Consider the following 22,663-nt stretch of genomic DNA (forward strand, 5'->3'; position numbering starts at 1 on the left):
TTCAAAGAGACGGAAAACCTTATCGACCAGACAAATAAGTTATCATTTTCGTTTAATAGACCGTTATAAAATAAATGCACAGTCATTGGCATCAGCTCATAAAAATTGTAAAAAAAAAATTAAACAGTTGATACAATGCTTCATCCGACTGGTACTGCCAACTAAAAACAGGCCTTAATACACCTCTATGTGAATGACAAAAACACATTCAACAACCTCCTCATATGTTCCTGTTTTGTCTTTAGCATGTGCCAAGACACCGAACTAACAAGGATGAGCGGGGAAAATTGGAATAAGCAGAGGGGATCATTATAAAATCTGTAGCATAATAAAAATGAAATCCATCCAGGGAAAATGGGTGGGAGTACAGCAAAGGGAAGATGACCAAAACAGTATTATGTAAAGTTAAGTCCTAGAGACAGATGTAGAGTGGGGAGGGATTGCCAAAAGGTTAGTTCCACAGAATCTGTTACTCACCTTCAAATCTACTTGGTAGTTTGACAAAATTAACAATGTTTCTACGATCAAATGGCTATATGTAAGGGACTGTAGCACTTGTCAGCGACTTCATTAAATGCTTTAGACCAACTAAAAATCAACCATAGATTTCCCTAATCAAATGACTTTAGGGGAGAAGTGAGAACCTAAGATTTAGTGATCATGTGGAACAAACCCACAGTGTTTATCGGTCTGGCCGTGCCATCATTGGCCGCATCATCATTGGATGACCGGGAGGTCGCATCATGTGATGTCCAGGCATCATCTGCATTCGGCCACCCATTGGAGGTCGCATACCTGAGAATGAAGGAAAGAAGGCATTTACAGGTTATGGTTTGAGTCATTCCTGTTTTCAGATGATAGTATTTTGTTTTAGATGGTATGTTTTCTCAATACTGGCAAACTCCGAAGCACATTCGTCACTTGTTTGAGTCTATGTATGTACAGTGCAGTCAGAAATTATGCAGACCCCTTGACTTTTTCCAAATGTTATAACGTTACAGCCTTACTCTAAAATTGATTAAATCATTGTTTTCCCTCATTCTACACACAATACCCCATAATGACAACGTGAAAACAGGATTTTAGAAATGTTTGCAGATGTATTAAAAATTAAAAACAAATACCCTATTTACATAAGTATTCAGACCCTTTGCTATAAGACTCAAAATTGAGCTCAGGTGCATCCTGTTTCAGTAATCATCCTTGAGATTTTTCAACAACTTGGAGTCCACCTGTGGTAAATTCAATTGATTGGACATGATTTGGAAAAGGCACACACCTGTCTACACTACCAGTCAAAGGTTTGGACACACCTACTCATTCAAGGGTTTTTCTTTATTTTACTATTTTCTACAATGTAGAATAATAGTGAAGACATCAAAACTATGAAATAACACATATGGAATCATGAACCCCCCCCAAAAAAAGTTACATTAAAATATATTTTAGATTTTTCAAAGTAGCCATCCTTTGCCTTGACAGCTTTGCACACTCTTGGCATTCTCTCAACCAGCTTCACCAGTAATGATATTCCAACAGTCTTGAAGGAGTTCCCACACATGCTGAGCACTTCTTGGCTGCTTTTCCTTCACTCTGCAGTCCAACTCATCCCAAACSATCTCAATTGGGTTGAGGTTGGGTGATTGTGGATGCCAGGTCATCGAATTCTAAATAAATCACCAACAATGTCATCAGCAAAGCACCCCAACACCATCACACCACCTCCTCCATGCTTCACAGTGGGAACCACACATGCAGAGATCATCCGTTCACCTACTCTGCGTCTCACAAAGACACGGCGGTTGGAACCAAAAATCTCACATCTGGACTCAGACCAAAAGGACAGATTTCCACCGGTCTAATGTCCATTGCTTGTGTTTCTTGGCCCAAGCAAGTCTCTTTTTATTGGTGTCCTTTAGTAGTGTTTTCTTTGCAGCAATTTGAACATGAAGGAAGGCCTGATTCACGCAGTCTCCTCTGAACAGTCGATTTTGAGATGTGACTTACTTGAACTTAGAAGCATTTATTTGGGCTGCAATTTTTGAGGTTGGTAACTCTAATGAACATATCCTCTACAACAGAGCTAACTCTGGGTCTTCCTTTCCTGTGGCGGTCGTCATGAGAAGCAGTTCCTTCATAGCGCTTGATGGTTTTTGCGACTGCACTTTTAGAAACTTTCAAAGTTCTTGAAATGTTCTGCATTGACTGACCTTCATGTCTTAAAGTAATGATGGACTGTCGTTTCTCTTTGCTTATTTCAGCTGTTCTTTCCATAATATGGACTTGGTCTTTTACCAAATAGGGCTATCTTCTGTATACCACCCCTACCTTGTCACAACAACTGATTCGCTCAAACGTATTAAGGAAAGAAATTCCACAAATTAACAAGGCACACCTGTTAATTGAAATGCATTCCAGGTGACTACCTCATGAAGCTGGTTGAGAGAATGCCAAGAGTGTGCAAAGCTGTCATCAAGGCAAAGGGTGGCTACTTTGAAGAATCTCAAATGTAAAATATATTTTGATATGATTAACACTTTTTTGGTTACTACATGATTCCATGTGTTATTTCATAGTTTTTATGTCTTCACTATTATTCTACAATGTAGAAAATAGTAAAAAATAAAGAAAAACCCTTGAATGAATAGGTGTGTCCTAACTTTTGACTGGTACTGTATAGAAGGTCCCACAGTTGACAGCACGTCAGAGAAAAAACCCAAGCCATGAGGTTAAAGGAATTGTCCGTAGAGCTCCGAGACAGGATTGTGTCGAGGCACAGATCTGGGGAAGGGTACCAAAACATTTCTGCACCATTGAAGGTCCCCAAGAACACAGTGGCCTCCATCATTCTTAAATGGAAGAAGTTTGGAACAACCAAGACTCCTCCTAGAGCTGGCCGCCCTGCCAAATTGAGCAATTGGGGGAGACGGGCCTTGGTCAAGGAGGTGACCAAGAACCCGATGGTCACTCTGACAGAGCTCCAGAGTTCCTCTGTGGAGATGGGAGAACCTTCAAGAAAGACCACCATCTCTGCAGCACTCCACCAATCAGGCCTTTATGGTAGAGTTGCCAGATGGAAGCCATTCCTTCACCGTAGGGTGAAGCATGCTGTGGGGATGTTTATGAGAGGCAGGGACTGGGAGAGTAGTCAGGTTTGAGGCAAAGATGAACGGAGCAAAATACAGAGAGATCCTTGATGAAAACCTGCTCCAGAGCACTCAGGATCTCAGACTTGGTAAATGTTCACCTTCCAACAAGACAACGACCCTAAGCAGACAGCCAAGACAACGCAGGACTGGCTTCGGGACAAGTCTCTGAATGTCCTTGAGTGGCCCAGCCAGAGCCAGGACTAAAATCCGATGTAACATCTCTGGAGAGACCTGAAAATAGCTGTGCAGCGATGCTCGCCATCCAACCTGGCAGAGCTTGAGGATCTGAAGAGAAGAATGGGAGAACCTCCCCAAATACAGGTGTGCCAAGCTTGTAGTGTCATACCCAATAAGACTCGAGGCTATAATCGCTGCCGAAGGTGCATCAACAAAGTACTGAGTAAAGGGTCTGAATACTTATGCAAATGTGATATTTCCATTTTAGCTTTGCCATTATGAGGTATTGTGTGTAGATTGCGTAGATTTTTTTATATGTAATATACTTTAGAATAAGGCTGTAACATAACAAAATGTTGGAAAAAGTCAAGGGGTCTGACTACTTTCTGAATGTACTGTACATTACAGAAATAAGTTGAGGTTATCCTACCTGGACCACCCATCATTCCAGGTGGGGGTGGTCCCATTCCACCCATCATGGGCATCATTGGAGGACCACCCATCTGGGGTGTTGGTAGCATCCCTGGACGTGGTGGGCCATCTATTCGTAAAACATCATTAACAACAACTACCAGGTAACTCAGACCTTTATTAGTAGCAAAATATTTGTATATAATGTCATTTTTGTAAATGAGTGGTGAGATTTACTCTCCAACTGAGGAATTTGGCCAAGCTTGGATGTGCTTTTTGCATACTAACAGAAATGTACATGGCACTGGTGCACTTACGGAGGTTTGGTGGAGGGATCATGGCACCCCCTGGAGGTGGGGCTCCTGGAAATGGTGTTGGGGGCATCTTCCCTTGTTGGAAGGCAGCAGCTAAGAGAAACAAAAATTGTTAGCCCTCCGGACCCTTTTCACCTAGGATGGTTATAGTGGCCGAAACACATCAAGGTAACAAAGACAGGTCAAAGTATGTATTTTTCTTGTGTTACTCACTTGTTTTGTCAATGAGGCTCTGTGCTTGTTCTTCCATCCATTTCTGGTAATAGTCTTTTACATTTTCTTTGTGTTTGCGGCCACTGCAGTGTGTTTTCCTCACAGAGGGCTACCAAACACATTACAGCCATCAATGTACATTGGACACAATGTTGACCTTGCAACAATCTGAATATACAATAAGGCTAGAGAAGAAACTCATCACATGCAGTTTAAAGACAGAATCAACCACATGCAATCAGTAAACACTTCTACTACCAATGTTGTGCAGACTTACCGAGTCATGAGTTAGGTAAGTATCACAGTAGTCACAATAAAACCTGATAGATAAACAGACATTGAGCACCAGATCAACTTGATCAGTGTAGGTAAAACCAGAGTATATACTTCAGCTGTCATAATAAAACCAAATCAATGTAAGATCAGGGAGCAAAACAGGAATGCTATGAATGATGCTACACTTCCTTCACAGCCAATAGGGTTGAAGCTCTGGCTGAAGCCGATTGAATTAGCCAACTAACTTCCAATAGTTCTGAACTTCCATTAGATATACATGTCCAGTGTTCATTATGGTAAAATACCTTCAAAATAAATTAAATATGCAACTGAGAGACACAAGATAAAACACTTACTTCGGCATTTCGATCAGCCTGGCTTACACCAAACGTTGAAAAACCCTCTCCCTTTACCGGAAGTCTAAGTAAACAACGACTGCTTTAAGATGAGAGGATGAGACGCGTCCTCGTTAGGGTCCGCATAATAACTGCAGCGCCACCTCCCCCCACTATCGGTATTGCAAATAATGCAAACTATTCGGGCACAGAATCTGATAATCAATGTCTTATAAAATGATATGACACATTTGTTTTGACCATTTGGCATTACATTTTGTGAGTACTGTATGCATTCATAAGAAATAATTTTGTAGTGCAAAAAGTTKTTCTGAGATATGATAATGCGCAGCACGTCTGCAATGTAGGCGACCTGGAACGCCAACCGTGGCTTAGTTCAAGAGGGTCGGCCTGAGCTGGCGCAGCGCGGACTCGATTACAAAATATAGCGTGTATCTGTTGTGTTCACCACCTGTTGTTTGATAGTTGCAGTGATTTACAGATTAATTGATCTATTAAAMAAACTAAAGTAAATAGTTGACCGTTTTAGGTGTGACCTCCGAGTTGGCAGATTATTTCGCTACATCGACCCTCGTGTATTGGCCATGGGTTGACGTATGCTGCGTTCAAAACAACTGGAAACTCGGAATTATCCGACTGGGTAACTGGGATCACGGGAGAAAAAACGAGCTCCAACTTGGAAACATATTGTAATGAAACAGCGGGGAGCAGGTCTCGAACACTCGACCTTCAAGCCCGAGGTCCGGCGCGCTATCGACTGAGCCGCGAAAGCATGCTCGTGCGGTGGAGTCGATTTCCGCGGTTATAAACCCAGGGTCGTTACAATATTTTGAACCGTCATTCAACTCGGAAATTCCAACTCGGGAACCTTCGTAGAGTTTCGACTATCCGACCTGAAAATCACTGACGTCATGGTTTGACGTCTTGTTTTTTCGGAATTCTCAGTTGTCTTGAAAGCCCCATTATGCCTTGTTCAAAACAATTGGGAATTCGGAAAAATACGAGRTCAAAACATGACATCAGTTATCTTCAGGTCGGAAAGTCTGAGCGATAGAAAGAGGCCCAATTTCCCGATGTGGAATTCCGAGTTGGATGACCGTTTTACATTTTTTTTWATCCCATTTGGGGCTCGTTTTTTTCCCCGAGTTCCCAGTTGTTTTGAACGCACTGACGTCGGAGATTTCCGAGTACCCAGATCCGAGTTCCCTGTTGGTTTGAACGCGGCATCAGTCGTAGATTTGTCACTGTCATGCGCATTTGGGTTGTTGTTTAGATTTTTTATGACAGGTTGAGGCCTCGGACTAAATTAGGAAAGGAACCCTGTCCCTTGTCAGGGAAATCCGCGATGGAGGGCATGGATTTGGATCTGGACCCGGAGCTTATGCAGAAATTTAGCTGCATGGGCACCACCGATAAAGACATCCTCATAGCCGAGTTTCAGAGACTGCTTGGGTTTCAACTGAACCCCGCTGGATGCGCCTTCTTCCTGGACATGACCAATTGGTGAGCTCGGGGACTTGTGGCCTCTCTGTGTTTGCTAATGCTAACTTAGCTAGCTAGTTAGTTAGCTGTATGACGGATAGTCAGCCAACAATTTGTTTGTGATTTTCTTTTTATTTACAATTCAACGAGCAAAAACTATTATTTTGTGTGTCTATTCTTAGATGTAAAATGTAATTAATTGGATTGTCATATGGATTGCTAGCTAGCTAACTAGCTAGTTGGCTACAGCCAGGATAGTCCTTCCTTCAATGAAAAATCATTGACATGTGGGTCTATTTACTATCATTCTATAACGTTATTGTGGGACGTGTAAATTGCATATCTTTATTTTGTACTGTACAGTTATGTTACCGTCAGACTAATTATAATGTCTGGAGAGGATCTTCTTGAATTAACGTTGAACGCATCTTTAGCAAGAGTAGTCATCATATCTAGCTAGGCAAATACAACCAATGAGGCTCGTTTGTCCACTCTGATTTTCTTTTTCAGCAATCCATTTCTTTCCACATGAAAGTGTCCAGGCATTACAAGACCACGGCCTGGGTCACAACAAGGTTCCAAGCATAGAATTAGAATACTAGAAGGAACATAATTGTTATTATGACCTAGGTCACAATAAGGTTCAATGCATGATTTGTTATTATGACAGCATAAAAGGCCAGCTGGTTAGGGAGAGTATAGATCAGCCATGGTCTGCCAGTGCTGTGATAAAATTCATTGTTTTACACTATCTTATTGATATATGCACAGCATGTTTGTTAGCCAGCCAGTTTAAAGGTGTAGTATGCAGAAATTGCTCCGCCTTTTCCTGGTTGCTAAAATTCTAATAGTTAGCCTAATTTCAGTATATGTAACAAAAGAAGCAGTCACTATGTAGAGAATCATTGTACCATTTAAACCGCTGTGAAATATTTTTTCCATAACCAACATTTGTTGACGAAAAATTCAGCTGTTTGAAACTGGTGTTCAAAACCAAAAGTAAAATACCCCCAAAAACTAAACTTAAGAATGGGTAGCATAGAAATAGCGTACATAGAACAGATCTACCGCTTCTTGGACTTGCTTTCAATGAGAATGACATATCTATAACCCACTTTTCTATGTGAATTTGGTAGTTGCCCAAAAAGTTACATATTGTAGGTTTAAGGCTGTGTCTAGACTTGCAGCTTTAGTATTCTGATCATAAAGTTCTGATCATGGAATTCCAAATGTATCATGCATCTACAACTACATTTAAATGTCCCCCGTGCCCACAGTGTGTCCGGATTCCCTTTTTCAAATGCCAGTATGCATTCTACAAACATTGGAATAGGCAAAATATGATAACACAATATAATTGTTTGGCCTACAAACTATTATGACCCATCTATGGAAAGGTGAGTTTCTTATGAAGACGTTCATGTCGGTTGCTCAAAGACACCCACAAGACTCACCTGAAGATAGCCCGATACAAGAAAAATAATGGAAGTATATATGGTAGTTTAGTGCCTAAAAAAAGGGGGTTAAATATGTATACATTTTTTAAAGTAGTTTCCTGGTCTTTCTTATCTTTCAGATAAAGGACAGACACAACTTCCTTTTTAATATTTCTTGGGACTAGCTGTTTTCCCACGTATGAATCTGTTATTCAATGCATTTCTATGGGCTAATAGCACTAAAGCCAAATTCAGTATTTCATAAATAATTTGGTAATTTTTTTTATACCTAAAGTGTCAAAGTCAAATAGCAAAATTATCTTTGGTGTCGCCATCTTAAAACAATTCCATATGTTAGTTAAGTGGAGGCTTAGACACTAGAGGAGTCATTGGATGAAGGCGTCTTCTGTACAGAGGAGTTTTGTTAAGAGCCACGGCTCGTTCTGAACATTTGGAAGCATAAAGACCTTTCATATCAGCAATAAATKATTTTCAAAAGGTTAAATTGATACACCCGTTTATAGAGTTAGTGTTCCCACATGGCCATATCCCCATGTTGCAGCGCATGTTTACGGAAGACAGAGGGACCACCTGTGATAACTAATTATCTAGCATGCTCCGAACATCTGTGTGTAACAGAAGGTCACTAGAAACCTGTTTTCACTGAAAAATACTGTTGGTTGCAACTGTGATAAAGCCGGTTAAAACCGTGAACAGTAAGTGTATATTTAGCATTTGTGAAATTATGTTTATGTGATATGAAAGTAAAGGGCTTTGTTTCTTGAACCGTATCACAATTGAGAATCGTTTGACATTTAGATGGAGTGTTTGGCTGCCAGAGCCAGTATACCTTTGAAAATAATATATAACTTCCTTGGACTTTAAGGAGTAACCGTAAGCTCCTTAAGAGTACATCTTGAGCTAACTGCTAATATACCAACGTTCCATACAAGCAATGCAGTCCATCCACAGCCATACACTGGTTGAAATCAGTTGATGATAGGACTTATAAATGCAACAATTACTGATATTGTATAATTATAACACAGCTTTCCAAGAAAACAAACACTAAGACATTTATGGTCTGTCTACATATATTTTAGATGTCAAAGTTAGAACTATAAATTGTTTATACAATAATTTTAGGTTGACAATAATTATATTGCACACTCTTATATTGCATGCCTTTATTTTCCTGCGTAAGTAAAGCAGGAAATGCATCTCCAATGCCTCTACTGCCATTCATTCCAATTAGACTGGTTTGGATTTCTCTCTGAACACCACAATGGCTTCAATTTTCATACCATTCTGGAACTTTGAGGGGTTATAACATAGTACTTGAGTAGGATCTCTATGGTTCCAAGACCCTCCTTTAGATCATGGGCACGTGCTGCAGTCAGCATGTGGTGCAGTTCAAGTTTCACATGCAGCAATGTTGCAGGTGGAAGGTTTGCCCCCACACAGCAGTGTTCTGCTGTGGAAACGTTTCACAATTTGTTTATTAATGCAACTATGTACACAATACACATCATATCTCGCCGTCGTTCATCCTTAGTAATGTTACTGGACAGTTTATCTTCCATGGTTGTGAACGTTATAACCCCATTCATTGACTATTACATTTGTACAGTTTTGCTTCGCTATTGACTATGGCTAGTTAACTAACAACATACTACTGCATCGTGGCAAATGGGCATTCGAAGGCCTTGATTTGTAATCACGTGAGAGTATGTATTTGCGCTGTCTCAAATGTGGAACTGCTGCACTCACGTATGACAGTAGGTATGTTGCTATACATTCAGCTTGCAGCATTTCTGTAGTGTTGCTCTGAGGAACATGCATAATTCTAAAGGTCAATGTCCACTAAAATACATCTGGCCAAATTGTATGAGCAAGGAACATTTGAAAGGGACTAAAAAAACCTTCTCAGAGAATGTAATTCCTGTTGACCAGCTTGTTAGTTAGTAAAAGCCTTTAGGGGTGGTGGATCAGTGGGCTTGGCTTCAGTGGGCTTGGCTAAAGTGGGCTTGGCTCCCTGTCCTTATCAGAGTGTGTCAGGGGGAGGGATTCAAGGAGCAATACAAGTTACCACAGCAGTGGAAATGTTAAACTAAAGGCACAAGATTGCACCATTTGACTTACTGACTTGACTTAAACCATTTTATTCCATGAGGAGCATAGGTCATCCATAAATCATCTCCACGCACTCTGTTTTTGGGCAGTTCCTTAAGATTGGTCCTTTAAAACCCCCTATAGTCGATGTCCATGCCCCCGCATAATAAAACAATCACCATTTTAAAAATCCATCAGTTTAAGCTAGATATATCAGTTTTTGCATTGGATGTGTCTCAATCCACCGCATCTGCCAATGTCGCACTTCCGCATCTGCAGTGAAAGGTGACAGCTAGAGTGGTGTTTGTCAGACCATGAGACATCCCGGAAATCAGTCTTCTCACAAAATCGTCTGTAGCGTCCGAACGGTTTGGCCTAGAAAAACCTCTCTATAGAAAGATGACTCTTTGACTGTTTCAACTGTTCTGCCTGCGGCTATGGAACCCTGACCTGTTCACCGGACGTGCTACTTGTCCCAGACCTGCTGTTTTCAACTCTCTAGAGACAGCAGGAGCAGTAGAGATACTCTCAATGATCGGCTATGAAAAGCCAAATTACATTTACTCATGAGGTGCTGACTTGTTGCACCCTCGACAACTACTGTGATTATTATTATTTGACCATGCTGGTCATTTATAAACATCTTGGCCATGTTCTGTTATAATCTCCACCCGGCACAGCCAGAAGAGGACTGGCCACCCCTCATAGTCTGGATCCTCTCTACGTTTCTTCCTAGGTTTTGGCCTTTCTTGGGAGTTTTTCCTAGCCACTGTGCTTCTGCACTTGCATTGCTTGCTGTTTGGGGTTTTAGGCTGGGTTTCTGTACAGCACTTTGATATATCAGCTGATGTAAGAAGGGCTATATAAATACATTTGATTTGACTCTCACCAACACAATGGTGTTCTCAGTTTTGCTCTACAGTGGGCTTGGCTCCATTGTAGAGTCCCAAGCATCTTGGGACTCGTCTGAAGTTGGTACAGCCGATCTGCGAACTTCTGTCTGTAGCGTCCGAACAGTTTGGGCTACACACTAATACACCTCTGTGCAAAGGCGAGACTCTCATGAACACGTACAGTACCAGTCAAAAGTTTGGACACCTACTCATTCAAAGGTTTTTCTTTATTTTTATATTTTCTACATTGATGTCTTCACTTTTATTCTACAATCAAAACTATTAAATAACACATGGAATCATGTAGTAACCAAAGAAAGTGTTAAACAAATCAAAATATATCTTAGATTCTTCAAAGTAGCCACCTTTTTGCTTTGATGACAGCTTTGCTGGCATTCTCTGAAACAGCTTCATGAGGTAGTCACCTGGAATGCATTTCAATTAACAGGTGTGCCTTGTTAAAAGTTAATTTGTGGAATTTCTTAATGCGTTTGAGCCAATCAGTTGTGTTGTGACAAGGTACGGGTGGTATACAGAAGATAGCCCTATTTGGTAAAAGACCAAGTCCATATTATGGCAAAAACAAGCTCAAATAAGCAAAGAGAAACGACAGTCCATCATTACTTTTAGACATGGTCAGTCAATCCGGAAAATGTCAAGAACTTTGAAAGTTTCTCCAAGTGCAGTCGCAAAAACCATCAAGCGCTATGATGAAACTGGCTCTAGTGAGGACCGCCAAAGAAAAGAAAGACCCAGAGTTACCTCTGCTGCAGAGGATAAGTTCATTAGAGTTAATTGCACCTCAGATTGCAGCCCAAATAAATGCTTCATAGAGTTCAAGTAACAGACACATCTCAAAATCAACTGTTCAGAGGAGACTGCGTGAATCAGGCCTTCCTTCATGGTCAAATTGCTGCGAAGAAACCACTACTAAAGGACACCAATAAGAAGAAGAGACTTCCTTGTGCCAAGAAACACGAGCAATGAACATTGGACCGGTGGAAATCTGTCCTTTTGGTTTGATGATTCCAAATGTGAGATTTTTGGTTCCAACTGCCGTGTCTTTGTGAGACGCAGAGTAGGTGAACGGATGATCACCGCATGTGTGGTTCCCACCCTGAAGCATGGAAAAAGAAAAGCAGCCAACAAGTGCTCAGCATATGTGGGAACTCCTTCAAGACTGTTGGAAAAGCATTCCAGGTGAAGCTGATTGCGAGAATGCCAAGAGTGTACAAAGCTGTCAAGGCAAAGAGTGGCTACTTTGAAGAATCTCAAATATTAAATATATTTTGATGTTTAACACTTACTTTTTGGTCACTACATGGTTCCATATGTGTTATTTAATAGTTTTGATGTCTGCACTGTTATTCTACAATGTAGAAAATAGTAAAAATAAAGAGAAACCCTGGAATGGTGTGGAATAGATGTGTCCAAATTTTTGACTGGTACGGTACATATTTTGACGTCTGAAAAGTCGTCTGAAGGCCCCCCGGTACCAGTTGAAAAAAATGAATGAAAGTGTATATATGAAGAGTGTTTTTAGTGCCAACATTAAATACATATAAAAACATTTTTTAAATAAATTCAAAGCTGATCTTATATCTCTCAGATAAACTTCCTTTTTTTGGGGGGGGGGGGCTATCTGTTAAATGTTGTGAATCTACTATTCAATGTGTTTGTATGGGCTAATAGCAGTAGGCCAAATGTGAAGTTTTTCATCAAATATTTTTTTATGTACTTCAAGGTGTCTTAATTCAAGACAGGGTTTAGTCTGTAGATTAAAGTTGCAATATGCAGAAATCGTTCTGCCATTTCATGGTTGCAAAAATCTGAATAGTTTGACTAATTTAAGTTTATATGACAAAACAAGCAATGTCTAGTGTAGGGAATCATTGTACCATCTTAACCGCTGTGAAATATATATTTTCAATAACCAATAATGTTGTATTTTCAGCTGTTTGAAGCTGGTGTACAAAACCGAATGTAAAAGACGCAAAAACAAAACTGTGCAACGTAAGACAAAAAAAATACAAAGGTTTGAGTGAGAGGACTAACTGGTGTGTCCAAATGGCCACACACCTCTCCAAAGTGTGCACAGTTCCTGAGTAATTTCAATGCACTTTTGAATCAGAGTATTCAACTATGAGGTTCTTTTCTTTTTTCAGCTATCTTAGCTGTGCCGTTTTAAGAACTAAAACAAGTACACTTATAGTTGTTTTATTTGGAACACAATCCTGCATCCCCGCCATAACAACATTTATGTTGCTGTTTATCCAATCTGAAAACAACCCATTTATAAATTGCAATCTGGGTCAGGTGGGCATCATTTGAAAGCTTGTTCTATTGCCAACATGACTATCTAATAATTAATTCACTTAGGATTTGTGATATGTTGCCTGAAAAATAATTGGGCAATATTTATATGGTCCCCTTTCAAACAGCCACATTTTTACCACATTCTTATTGGCATTCGCCTTTTATATCACAATTTCTTGCTGCCACTAACCGGTCATCACTAGCTACCGCAAAGTCATGAACCCCGCCTATTTATAAAATGTATCTTCTTAAAATCTGATTTTTAACTTAACCACACTTCTAACCTTATTTTTAACCATAACCTTAAATTAAGACCAAAAAGCATTTGTTTTCCCCCCCCAAGATATAGCCAATTTTGACTTTGTATTTGTGGTAACTAGTGGAAACCCAACTGAGCAAGAGACATTCAAATTAGCCAGAGCCACAAAGTAAAAATATTATAAAAATTCATTAAAACAAACATAAGCTTGTGCCTCAACACAATCCTGTCTCGCAGCTCTACGGACAATTCCTTCGACCTCATGGCTTGGTTTTTGCTCTGACATGCATTGTCAACTACGGGACCTTATATAGACAGGTGTGTGCCTTTACAAATCATGTCGAATCAGTTGAATTTACCACAGGTGGACTCCAATCACGTTGTAGAAACATCCAGGATGATCAATGGAAACAGGATGCACCTGAGCTCAATTTCGAGTCTCATAGCAAAAGGTTTGAATACTTTATGTAAATAAGGTATTTCTGGTTTTAATTTTTAATACAAAAGCAAACATTTCAAAACCTGGTTTCACTTTGTAATTATGGGGTATTGTGTGTAGATTTCAGAAACAAATATATTTAGTCAATTTTAGAATAAGGCTGTAACAAAATTTTGAAAAAGTCAATGGGTAGGAATACTTTCCAAAGCCACTCCACCAATCYGGCCTTTATGGTATGTGTCCAGACTGAAGCCACTCCTCAGTAAAACGAACATGACAGCCCGCTTGGAGTTTGCCAAAAGGTACCTAAAGGACTCTGACCATGGGAAACAAGATTGAACTATTTGGCCTGAAAGCCAAGTGTCACGTCTGGAGAAAACGTGGCACCATCCCTATGGTGCATGGTGGTGGCTGCATCATGTTGTGGGGATGTTTTTCAGCGGTAGGGACTGGGAGAGTAGTCAGGATCGAGGGAAAGCAAAGAGATCAGAGAGATCCTTCGGGAAAACCTGCTCCAGAGCGCTCAGGACCTCAAACTGGGGCGAAGGTTCACCTTCCAACAGGACATCGACCCTAAGCACACAGCCAAGACAACGCAAGAGTGACTTCAGGACAAGTCTCTGAATGTCCTTGAGTGGCCCAGCCAGAGGCCGGACTTGAACCCGATCGAACATCTCTGGACAGACCTGAAAATAGCTGTGCAGCGACGCTGACCATCCAACCTAACAGAGCTTGAGAGGATCTGCAGAGAAGAATGGGAGAACCTCTCCAAATACAGGTGCGCCAAGCTTGTAGCGTCATACCCAAGAAGACTCGGCTGTAATCGCTGCCAAAGGTGCTTCAACAAAGTACTGAGTAACGGTTCTGAATACTTTTGTGAATATAATGTATTTTTTATATATATATATATATATATATATATATATACATACACACACACACACACACACACACACACACACACGGTTGAATTCAGAAGTTTACATACACCTTAGCCAAATACATTTAATCTCAGTTTTTCACAATTCCTGACATTTAATCCTAGTTAAATTCCCTGTCTTAGGTCAGTTAGGATCACCACTTTATTTTAAGAAGGTGAAATGTCAGAATATTAGTAGAGAGGCTGATTTATTTCAGCTTTTAGTTCTTTCATCACATTCCCAGTGGGTCAGAAGTTTACATACTCATTTCCTTTTAAATTGTTTAACTTGGGTCAAATGTTTCGGGTAGCCTTCCACAAGCTTCCCACAATAAGTTGGGTGAATTTTGGCCCATTCCTCCTGACAGAGCTGGTATAACTGAGTCAGGTTTGTAGGCCTCCTTGCTCATGCACACTTTTTCAGTTCTGGACAAAAATGTTCTATGGGATTGAGATCAGGGCTTTGTGATGGCCACTCCAATACCTTGACTTTGATGTCCTTAAGCCATTTGCCACAACTTTGGAAGTATGCTTGGGGTCATTGTCCATTTGGAAGACCCATTTGAGACCAAGCTTTAACTTCCTGACTGATGTCTTGATGTTGCTTCAATATATCCACATCAATTTCCTTCCTCATGATGCCATTTATTTTGTGAAGTCTATTTAGTTTATTCTAGTTTATTTTGCAAGCCTCCCCCTTTTTCCTCCAAACATAACGATGGTCATTATGGCCAAACAGTTATATTTCTGTTTCATCAGACCAGAGGACATTTCTCCAAAAAGTACAATCTTTGTCCCCATGTGCAGTTGCAAACCGTTGTCTGGCTTTTTTATGGCGGTTTTAGAGCAGTGATTTCTTCCTTGCTGAGCGGCCTTTCAGGTTATGTCGATATAGGACTCGTTTTACTGTGGATATAGATACTTTTGTACCTGTTTCCTCCAGCATCTTCACATGGTCCTTTGCTGTTGTTCTGGGATTGATTTGCACTTTTCGCACCAAAGTACGTTCATCTCTAGGAGACAGAACACGTCTCCTTCCTGAGCGGTATGATGGCTGCGTGGTCCCATGGTGTTTATACTTGCGTACTATTGTTTGTACAGATGAACGTGATACATTCAGGCATTTGGAAATTGCTCCCAAGGATGAACCAGACTTGTGGAGGTCTACAAAAAAAAAAATCTGAGGTCTTGGCTGATTTCTTTTGATTTTCCCATGATGTCAAGCGAAGAGGCACTGCGTTTGAAGGTAGGCCTTGAAATACATCCACAGGTACAACTCCAATTGACTCAGGCTAATTGACATCATTTATCAGAAGCTTCTAAAGCCGTGACATAATTTTCTGGAATTTTCCAAGCTGTTTAAAGGCACAGTCAACTTAGTGTATGTAAACTTCTGACTAACTGGAATTGTGATACAGTGAATTATAAGTGAAATAATCTTTCTGTAAACAATAGTTGGAAAAATGACTTGTGTCATGCACAAAGTAGATGTCCTAACCGACTTGCCAAAACTAATATCTCTTGCTTAAACAGACAGGTGTTTTTTGCCTTGAGCCGAGTATGAGGGGGCCTGAAGCGAATAAATTATATTTAAAAAAATATATATATAGATGTTCCCTATGGTTTGTATTAATTTGTTTTAGATATGTTACGAATTTGCACAACGTACACTACCGTTCAAAAGTTTGGGGTCAGTTAGAAATGTCCTTGTTTTTGAAAGAAAAGCACTTATTCTAATGGACAAAAACAACATCAAAATGATCAGAAATACAGTGTAGACAACTATTGTAGCTGGAAACGGCTGAATTATTTAAAAATATATGTTTTTAGGAAATATCTAGATAGTGGGCCTCTGTACGCCTATCAGCAACCATCACTCCTGTGTTGCAATGGCACGTTGTTAACTAATCCAAGTTTATAATTTTAAAAGGCTAATTGGTCATTAGAAAACCCTTTTGCAATTAGCACAGCTGAAAACTGTTGTTCCGATTAAAGAAGCAATAAAACTGGCCTTCTTTTGACTAGTTGAGTATCTGGAGCATCGACATTTGTCGGTTCGATTACAGGCTTAAAATGGCCAGAAACAAAGACCTTTCTTCTGAAACTCGGCAGTCTATTCATGTTCTGAGAAATGAAGGCTATTCCATGCGAGAAATTGCCAAGAAACTGAAGATCTCGTACAACGCTGTGTACTACTCCCTCCACAGAACAGCGCAAACTGGCTCTAACCAGAATAGAAAGAGGAGTGGGAGGCCCAGGTGCACTACTGAGCAAGAGGACAAGTACATTAGAGAGTCTAGTTTGCGAAACAAACGCCTCAAAAGTCCTCAACTGGTAGCTTCATTATATAGTACCTGCAAAACACCAGTCTCGACGTCAAAAGTGAAGAGGCGACTCCGGGATGTTGGCCTTCTAGCCATTGAAGAGGAGTGGGACAACCTTCCACAGGCCACAATCAACAGCCTTATCAACTCTATCTGAAGGAAATGTGTCTCGCTGCATGAGGCAAATGGTGGTCACACCAAATACAGACTGGTTTTCTGATCCACGCCCCTCTCTTTATTTTTTTTATCTGTGACCAACAGATGCATATCTGTATTCCCAGTCATGTGAAATCCATAGATCAGGGCCTAATGAATTTGTTTCAATTGACTGATTTCCTTATATGAACTGTAACTCAGTAAAATCCTTGAAATTGTTGCGTTTTATATCTTTGTTCAGTATACTTTTAGTACTTTTAGTCTAGTCTCTGAGACCAGGCTGAATTCAGGCACTTATGTACCCAAATCTGCCAGTTTCAACCCGTATAGCGGTGTGTTTGTAACGGGTTAAGTTTTCTTCAAACAAGTCTTCCTTTAGTATAAATATGGTATTTTTGCTTGATTTCCCCCTCTTTTCAACCTCCACCCTTTGCATCAAAACGGGGATAGTTGTATTCTACTAACTGATATCCATTTCTTTCCCCCATTTTTACCTCTCTCATAGGAACTTACAAGCAGCCATCGGAGCCTACTATGACTTTGAAAGCCCCAACATCAATGCACCATGCATGTCTTTTGTTGGGGATGTGACGATCGGTGAGGGGGAGTCTGTTCCCCCTGACACACCATTCACTAAGACGTGGAGGATACAGAACACAGGTTGGTTGAAGTGAAAAGACCCTTTAGGAGCAGCATACAGTCACAGCCTAACAAGCTACTGATCGTTACTGCGGCTGGCAATTGAGGTAATGGTTTATCAATTTCATCATGTGTAATTTGTTTGTCTCTCGCAGGAGCCGAGTCATGGCCCCCTGGGGTATGTCTGAAGTATGTTGGAGGGGACCAATTTGGTCATGTGAACATGGTGATGGTGCGCTCATTAGACCCCCAGGAGATGGCTGATGTCAGTGTGCAGATGCGTAGCCCAGCGGCTCCTGGCATGTACCAGGGCCAGTGGAGGATGTGCACAGCCACAGGACTCTTCTATGGGGGTGAGAAACTTTATTTAGCAGTCAACTGTTATAACTGTTTAGCACCGATTTTAACAAATTATAAATGTATTTGTTTAAACCTTTCCACATCCGTTAGAAAGTATACTCTGATGTAACGTGTTACCGCAGTCAAATGTTGAATCCACCAATGCTTTCATCACTTGAATATATTGAAGGTCTAATGCTTATACTAGGTGTAGTTTTCTAAAAACCTTTCCCCCGGTGGAGTGTTAACATTATTCTCTCCCCACTGTAGATATGATCTGGGTGATCCTCAGCGTGGAGGTGGGAGGCCTCTTGGGTGTGACGCAGCAGCTGTCTTCCTTCCAGGCCGAGTTTAACACCCAGCCTGCCCGCAACGTGGAGGGAGACTACAACCCCTTCGCCTCTCCACAGAAACACGCCGGTAGCAACGACAACAGTCACCGTGACGACAGTGGTCTCAAGGACCCCGCGGACACCTGGGAGGGTGGCCCGGACGAAATGCAGCAAGAGCAAAATGGACTGTCACAAAACTCTGTGAATATAGCAACAAACGGTCTCCAAAGCAACTTATCAGTAGTGACTTACAGCCAGGTAAGACCTATATGGAGCAACAATAAACTTCTTAGGGATACACGTATAACCAAAACTTTGTATTTATTAATATTTTTCTATATCCACAAGATGTTTCTTTATTTTCCCCACAGGGTATTCACGGACCCTATCCTTTTGGGCAGTCTTAAGACATGGGAAACATCGTCACAACCAGGCAGCACTGTGTTCCTGGATTCACATCAACTAATGAGGGAGGATTACCTGTGGCTGGTGGAGTATCCTGAGATTCATATAAACACTTATGCAAAGTCCCACCTCCACTTTACTGCAAAACAAACAGAAACCAGAAGACATAGCTGCTCTGTTCTGTCCCAGCATACGACTCAACCAACAACATCCCACATCCAGTGTATGCATGTGTGAATGCTAAGTTAAAAATGAGAGTGCTACAAATCTTTTTAAAAGCGATGAGACAAGTTTTTTTTCTGATCTTTATTTTTTGTTTTTTAGTTCTCGTGTCTGAATGCAGTTGAGACTACAGTGATGAAAGGAGTAGTGTGTGTCTGTTTGCGTGGTTGTGTGTGTTTGCGTGTGTTGTGCAACCTGAAAGAGACAGACTAGGGAGGAAAAGCCATTTATTTTGCGTACTGATCCTCTAGTTCCTAAACTGACTTAAAAAAAATGTAATCTGTTCTCTTCTTACTTTTTTATCCTAATTTCACAGTGTATACTTTTCAGGGACAGGAGAGTAATTCCACAAATTCAGCAGCCTGATATGCATGTATTGTTGTTGATGTTTTCTGGTAACATCAAATGAAGAACAGCTCATTCACATGCATTTCCTGTTCACTATTTGCTGTAGCTTCACTTTGATTCTGTTACTCTGAAGTTGAGCTACAGTATATCCATCCACTAGAGGGAGGTCTTTATCAAAATTGCAGTTGCCCAGTCCTGTAAAAAGAAAAAGAAACATTAACTAACATTTACTCAAAGGATCCACTATATCAGGGTCAATACATGGGAAGTAGATTTGTATCAGCACCCTGTAGGTTCAATTTGTTTTCATTTGTTCTGTAAGATTGCAAAAGTCCACATGTTGCAAAGCCATGACGTTTCTGGCTTTTATTGTCTTGAGTTGAATGTATTTGCAGAATGTAGAGCTATGTTGTTTTGAAGCATCTTTGCTTATTTTGCCCAAAGATCTTATACATTTGCTTTGAAAAAGGCACAGCTTGATTAATGTTTTCTGATTTTCTAGCCATTTTGCTAATGATCCTGGGCTTTGGAATAAACTGTTGAGGGAAATTTCTGAAATCACAATTAGTGTCCTCTTGCTCAGACATTAAAATGTTAAACAACTCGTTCTTTCAAATATTTGTTTGTACCGGCAGTCAATTCATTAGTCCCTCAAGAGTCTATGTAAAGAATGTGTGAAAGGTTCTGAACAGTTATTCTGAAAAGTACTTTTTCTCTCATGGCTAACTACCAGGATGTTTGAAGTGGGCAGGGTGTTTCTATTCATGACCGACAACTCGCCTTGACTGACAGCTCTTTGAAATGCCTATGTCAAGCAACTTGGATGCGGTGAGCGGCGTTGCAATACAATTATCTCAAGCTAATTTGGTAATACATAAAGCAACTCAAACAACATTGAATTTGCATCAATGATATTTGTTTTGGCATGTCTCTTGTGATGCGGTTCACAGCAGCACTGATGGATGTGTTGGCTTGACAACTGCGTTGGCGTTTTAAACGAGCCTTCTCCCTCTTTTGCTCCATGCTGGGTGAAGACCTAGCTAGCCAGTAASACCAGACACAGATGAATGGGGAAACATATGTGTCTTTTCCACAGATGAATAGGGTAGACTTTTCATTATATTTGCTGACACCCTACAGTAAAATGTTGGCACCAGTAGAGTAGCTATCTAGCTATATAAACCAAGCCCCTCCAAACACACCTTTGCCGATGTTGGTTAGAAGGTGGTACTTATTTAAATTAGGTAAGACAGTATCATGTTACCACTAGTGTATTAAAATTAGAGTTAAAGTGATYTCCCCTTAATAATGAATCCAAGTGTTTGACATGGGGAGCGGACCACGAACTTTATGATCAAACTTTATCATTGTAGAAGCAACAGTCATTTTTCATACTTTGTTCATCATACTTTGATCTGGTTTCATCCAAATATCATTCAATTTCATGAAAAACATGATTTTGACTGTTCAAGACCTTTTAAGTTACTTGCACTAACTGGCTAATCTCTATGCACTGAGTAGTTAACTATCGCTTCTTTTACTATGGTCAGTTGTCTTTACACTTCAGTTTCATGCCTGGAAGGCTACATGCCTTTTTATCTTGTATTTGTTATCTTTCCATCTGCAACTAGTGAAGACTTTGACAACCTGGCTAGCGAGATTACCTTTTTCAAATATTCACTTTACATAGGGGGGAGTAGGGCAACAAACAGCAGCACACTCATTTACCCCCAGGGATGACTGTGTACTATGAAAATGTCACAGCAGTATCATTGTCCAGAACCACACCTCTTGTCATGGTTGATCTGCCTAGGTAACAGTATGCCCTGACGGCATTTGGAAATATCTTGGATCAATTGCATGTGCTCTTGAAACCTATGAAGCATGGTAATGACAAACGTTTCTCCTCGTCTTAAAAACAAATACACTGCCCTCTAATCTCCCTGGTTGCGTCTCAAATCGCCCCCAATTCCCTTTTATAGTTCCCTTACTATATAGGGAATAGGGTACCATACCATTTGGGACACATCCCCATTTTTATCTTTTTCATTTACAATTGGATGTCATGTATGTACTGAGTGATACATTTGCTTCTTTTTTGGTATGGTAGATTTTTCTTTCTTTGAAGTTTTCAGGGGTCAGAGTGGTGAATGGATGACTTGGTGCTAGAGTCTACAGCAGCACATTTATGAGACAAAGTCAGAGCAAAGAAATGAAAGCCCTCTTTCTGTATGTTTGAATGAACATTTGTATAATTAAATTATCACTGAAAACCAAATGCTGGCCGTTTCTCCATGGTCTTTATTTTTTACATACTTTATCTTGCGTTCACTAGTTTTGCAGTAATACATTTCTCTCCAGATTTAATTTTTTTCAACTGATCAGATTTAATCATGCACTAAAGACACAAAAAACATGTATTTATTATGTACAGGTAGTGGAAATGGATGCCTGTAACATTTACTAAGCAAGCAACTTAAGAATGAATAACTTGCTTTCATTAACTGTAACTTTTCCTCTACTAATGTCAATAAGCTCTCCAAATCAAAAGGTCATGATGACTAATGTCACTAGTTTTTGTTCAGGTTTCCACTACACTATATAACTGATTACTTTGCACCAAATTTAACAGTGGTTCATTCATACAATCACCCAGACTGATGGCTGGAATTAATCTCATGTGGCATTGATCAACATTTTTGGCATGATTAAATTAAAATACTAAAAATCTTATGAAAAGACAATAAATATCCAGTTAGACAAGGATATAAACGTAATTATTAGAAGGTAAAGCTGCATGGGCCTATGTCTAAGGTATGGGATAGTGAAAAGCTCTGACTGAAGAAGAGGGGGATAGCCTCCACATACAGTAGACTAAAACATTTCAGGAGATTTAAGGAGATTCTCGAGAGGTATTAAACAAATTCTGAGATTAGTTTTATTACTGTAATGTAAAGCTAGAAATTTCTCACGTCTCGAACGCTACCTCCGGAGGTAGCACGCGACCCTTGCCCGAGAGTTGCCCCCCTCCAAGCAGGACAATTTAAACAGAATTGTCTCTTTGAGCCCAACACTCCTACAGTAAAAATCTTAATAGCAGAGCAAGGTTTTTGCTTCATCACTCTTCAGTCTGAATAAGTGTTAAA

At 40.2% G+C, this 22,663-nt stretch overlaps 2 protein-coding genes across 2 annotated transcripts; one reads left to right on the forward strand and one right to left on the reverse strand.

Moving 5' to 3' along the window:
• Positions 1–35: 35 nt before the first annotated feature.
• LOC111977085 (U1 small nuclear ribonucleoprotein C) lies at positions 36–5,000 on the reverse strand. Its single transcript, XM_024006385.2, has 6 exons — positions 4,897–5,000; positions 4,542–4,584; positions 4,265–4,373; positions 4,055–4,144; positions 3,757–3,867; positions 36–795 (listed from the first exon to the last, which is right to left on the reverse strand). The coding sequence occupies exons 1-6, from the start codon at positions 4,902–4,904 to the stop codon at positions 683–685; spliced, it is 474 nt and encodes a 157-aa protein (XP_023862153.1). The 5' UTR covers positions 4,905–5,000; the 3' UTR covers positions 36–682.
• A 243-nt stretch (positions 5,001–5,243) lies between these two features.
• Positions 5,244–21,795, forward strand: ilrun (inflammation and lipid regulator with UBA-like and NBR1-like domains). Its single transcript, XM_024006381.3, has 5 exons — positions 5,244–6,399; positions 17,738–17,892; positions 18,027–18,224; positions 18,481–18,800; positions 18,914–21,795. The coding sequence occupies exons 1-5, from the start codon at positions 6,242–6,244 to the stop codon at positions 18,947–18,949; spliced, it is 867 nt and encodes a 288-aa protein (XP_023862149.1). The 5' UTR covers positions 5,244–6,241; the 3' UTR covers positions 18,950–21,795.
• The last annotated feature ends 868 nt before the right edge of the window (positions 21,796–22,663 follow it).

This window comes from Salvelinus sp. IW2-2015, linkage group LG17 (genome assembly GCF_002910315.2).
Source record: "Salvelinus sp. IW2-2015 linkage group LG17, ASM291031v2, whole genome shotgun sequence".
NCBI classification, from domain to species: domain Eukaryota; kingdom Metazoa; phylum Chordata; class Actinopteri; order Salmoniformes; family Salmonidae; genus Salvelinus; species Salvelinus sp. IW2-2015.

What these genes read in the sequence shown, in the direction of transcription:
- LOC111977085 (XM_024006385.2), bottom strand. An exon ending in CTTACCTAACTCATGACTCG is followed by an intron (nt 4,374 to 4,541) that starts GTAAGTCTGCAC and finishes TGTGTTTGGTAG; the next exon opens with CCCTCTGTGAGGAAAACACA. An exon ending in GAGCCTCATTGACAAAACAA is followed by an intron (nt 4,145 to 4,264) that starts GTGAGTAACACA and finishes TGTTTCTCTTAG; the next exon opens with CTGCTGCCTTCCAACAAGGG.
- ilrun (XM_024006381.3), top strand. Translation starts at nt 6,242, where the DNA reads ATGGAGGGCATGGATTTGGATCTGGACCCGGAGCTTATGCAGAAATTT. An exon ending in TTCCTGGACATGACCAATTG is followed by an intron (nt 6,400 to 17,737) that starts GTGAGCTCGGGG and finishes CCTCTCTCATAG; the next exon opens with GAACTTACAAGCAGCCATCG. An exon ending in CACAGGACTCTTCTATGGGG is followed by an intron (nt 18,225 to 18,480) that starts GTGAGAAACTTT and finishes TCCCCACTGTAG; the next exon opens with ATATGATCTGGGTGATCCTC.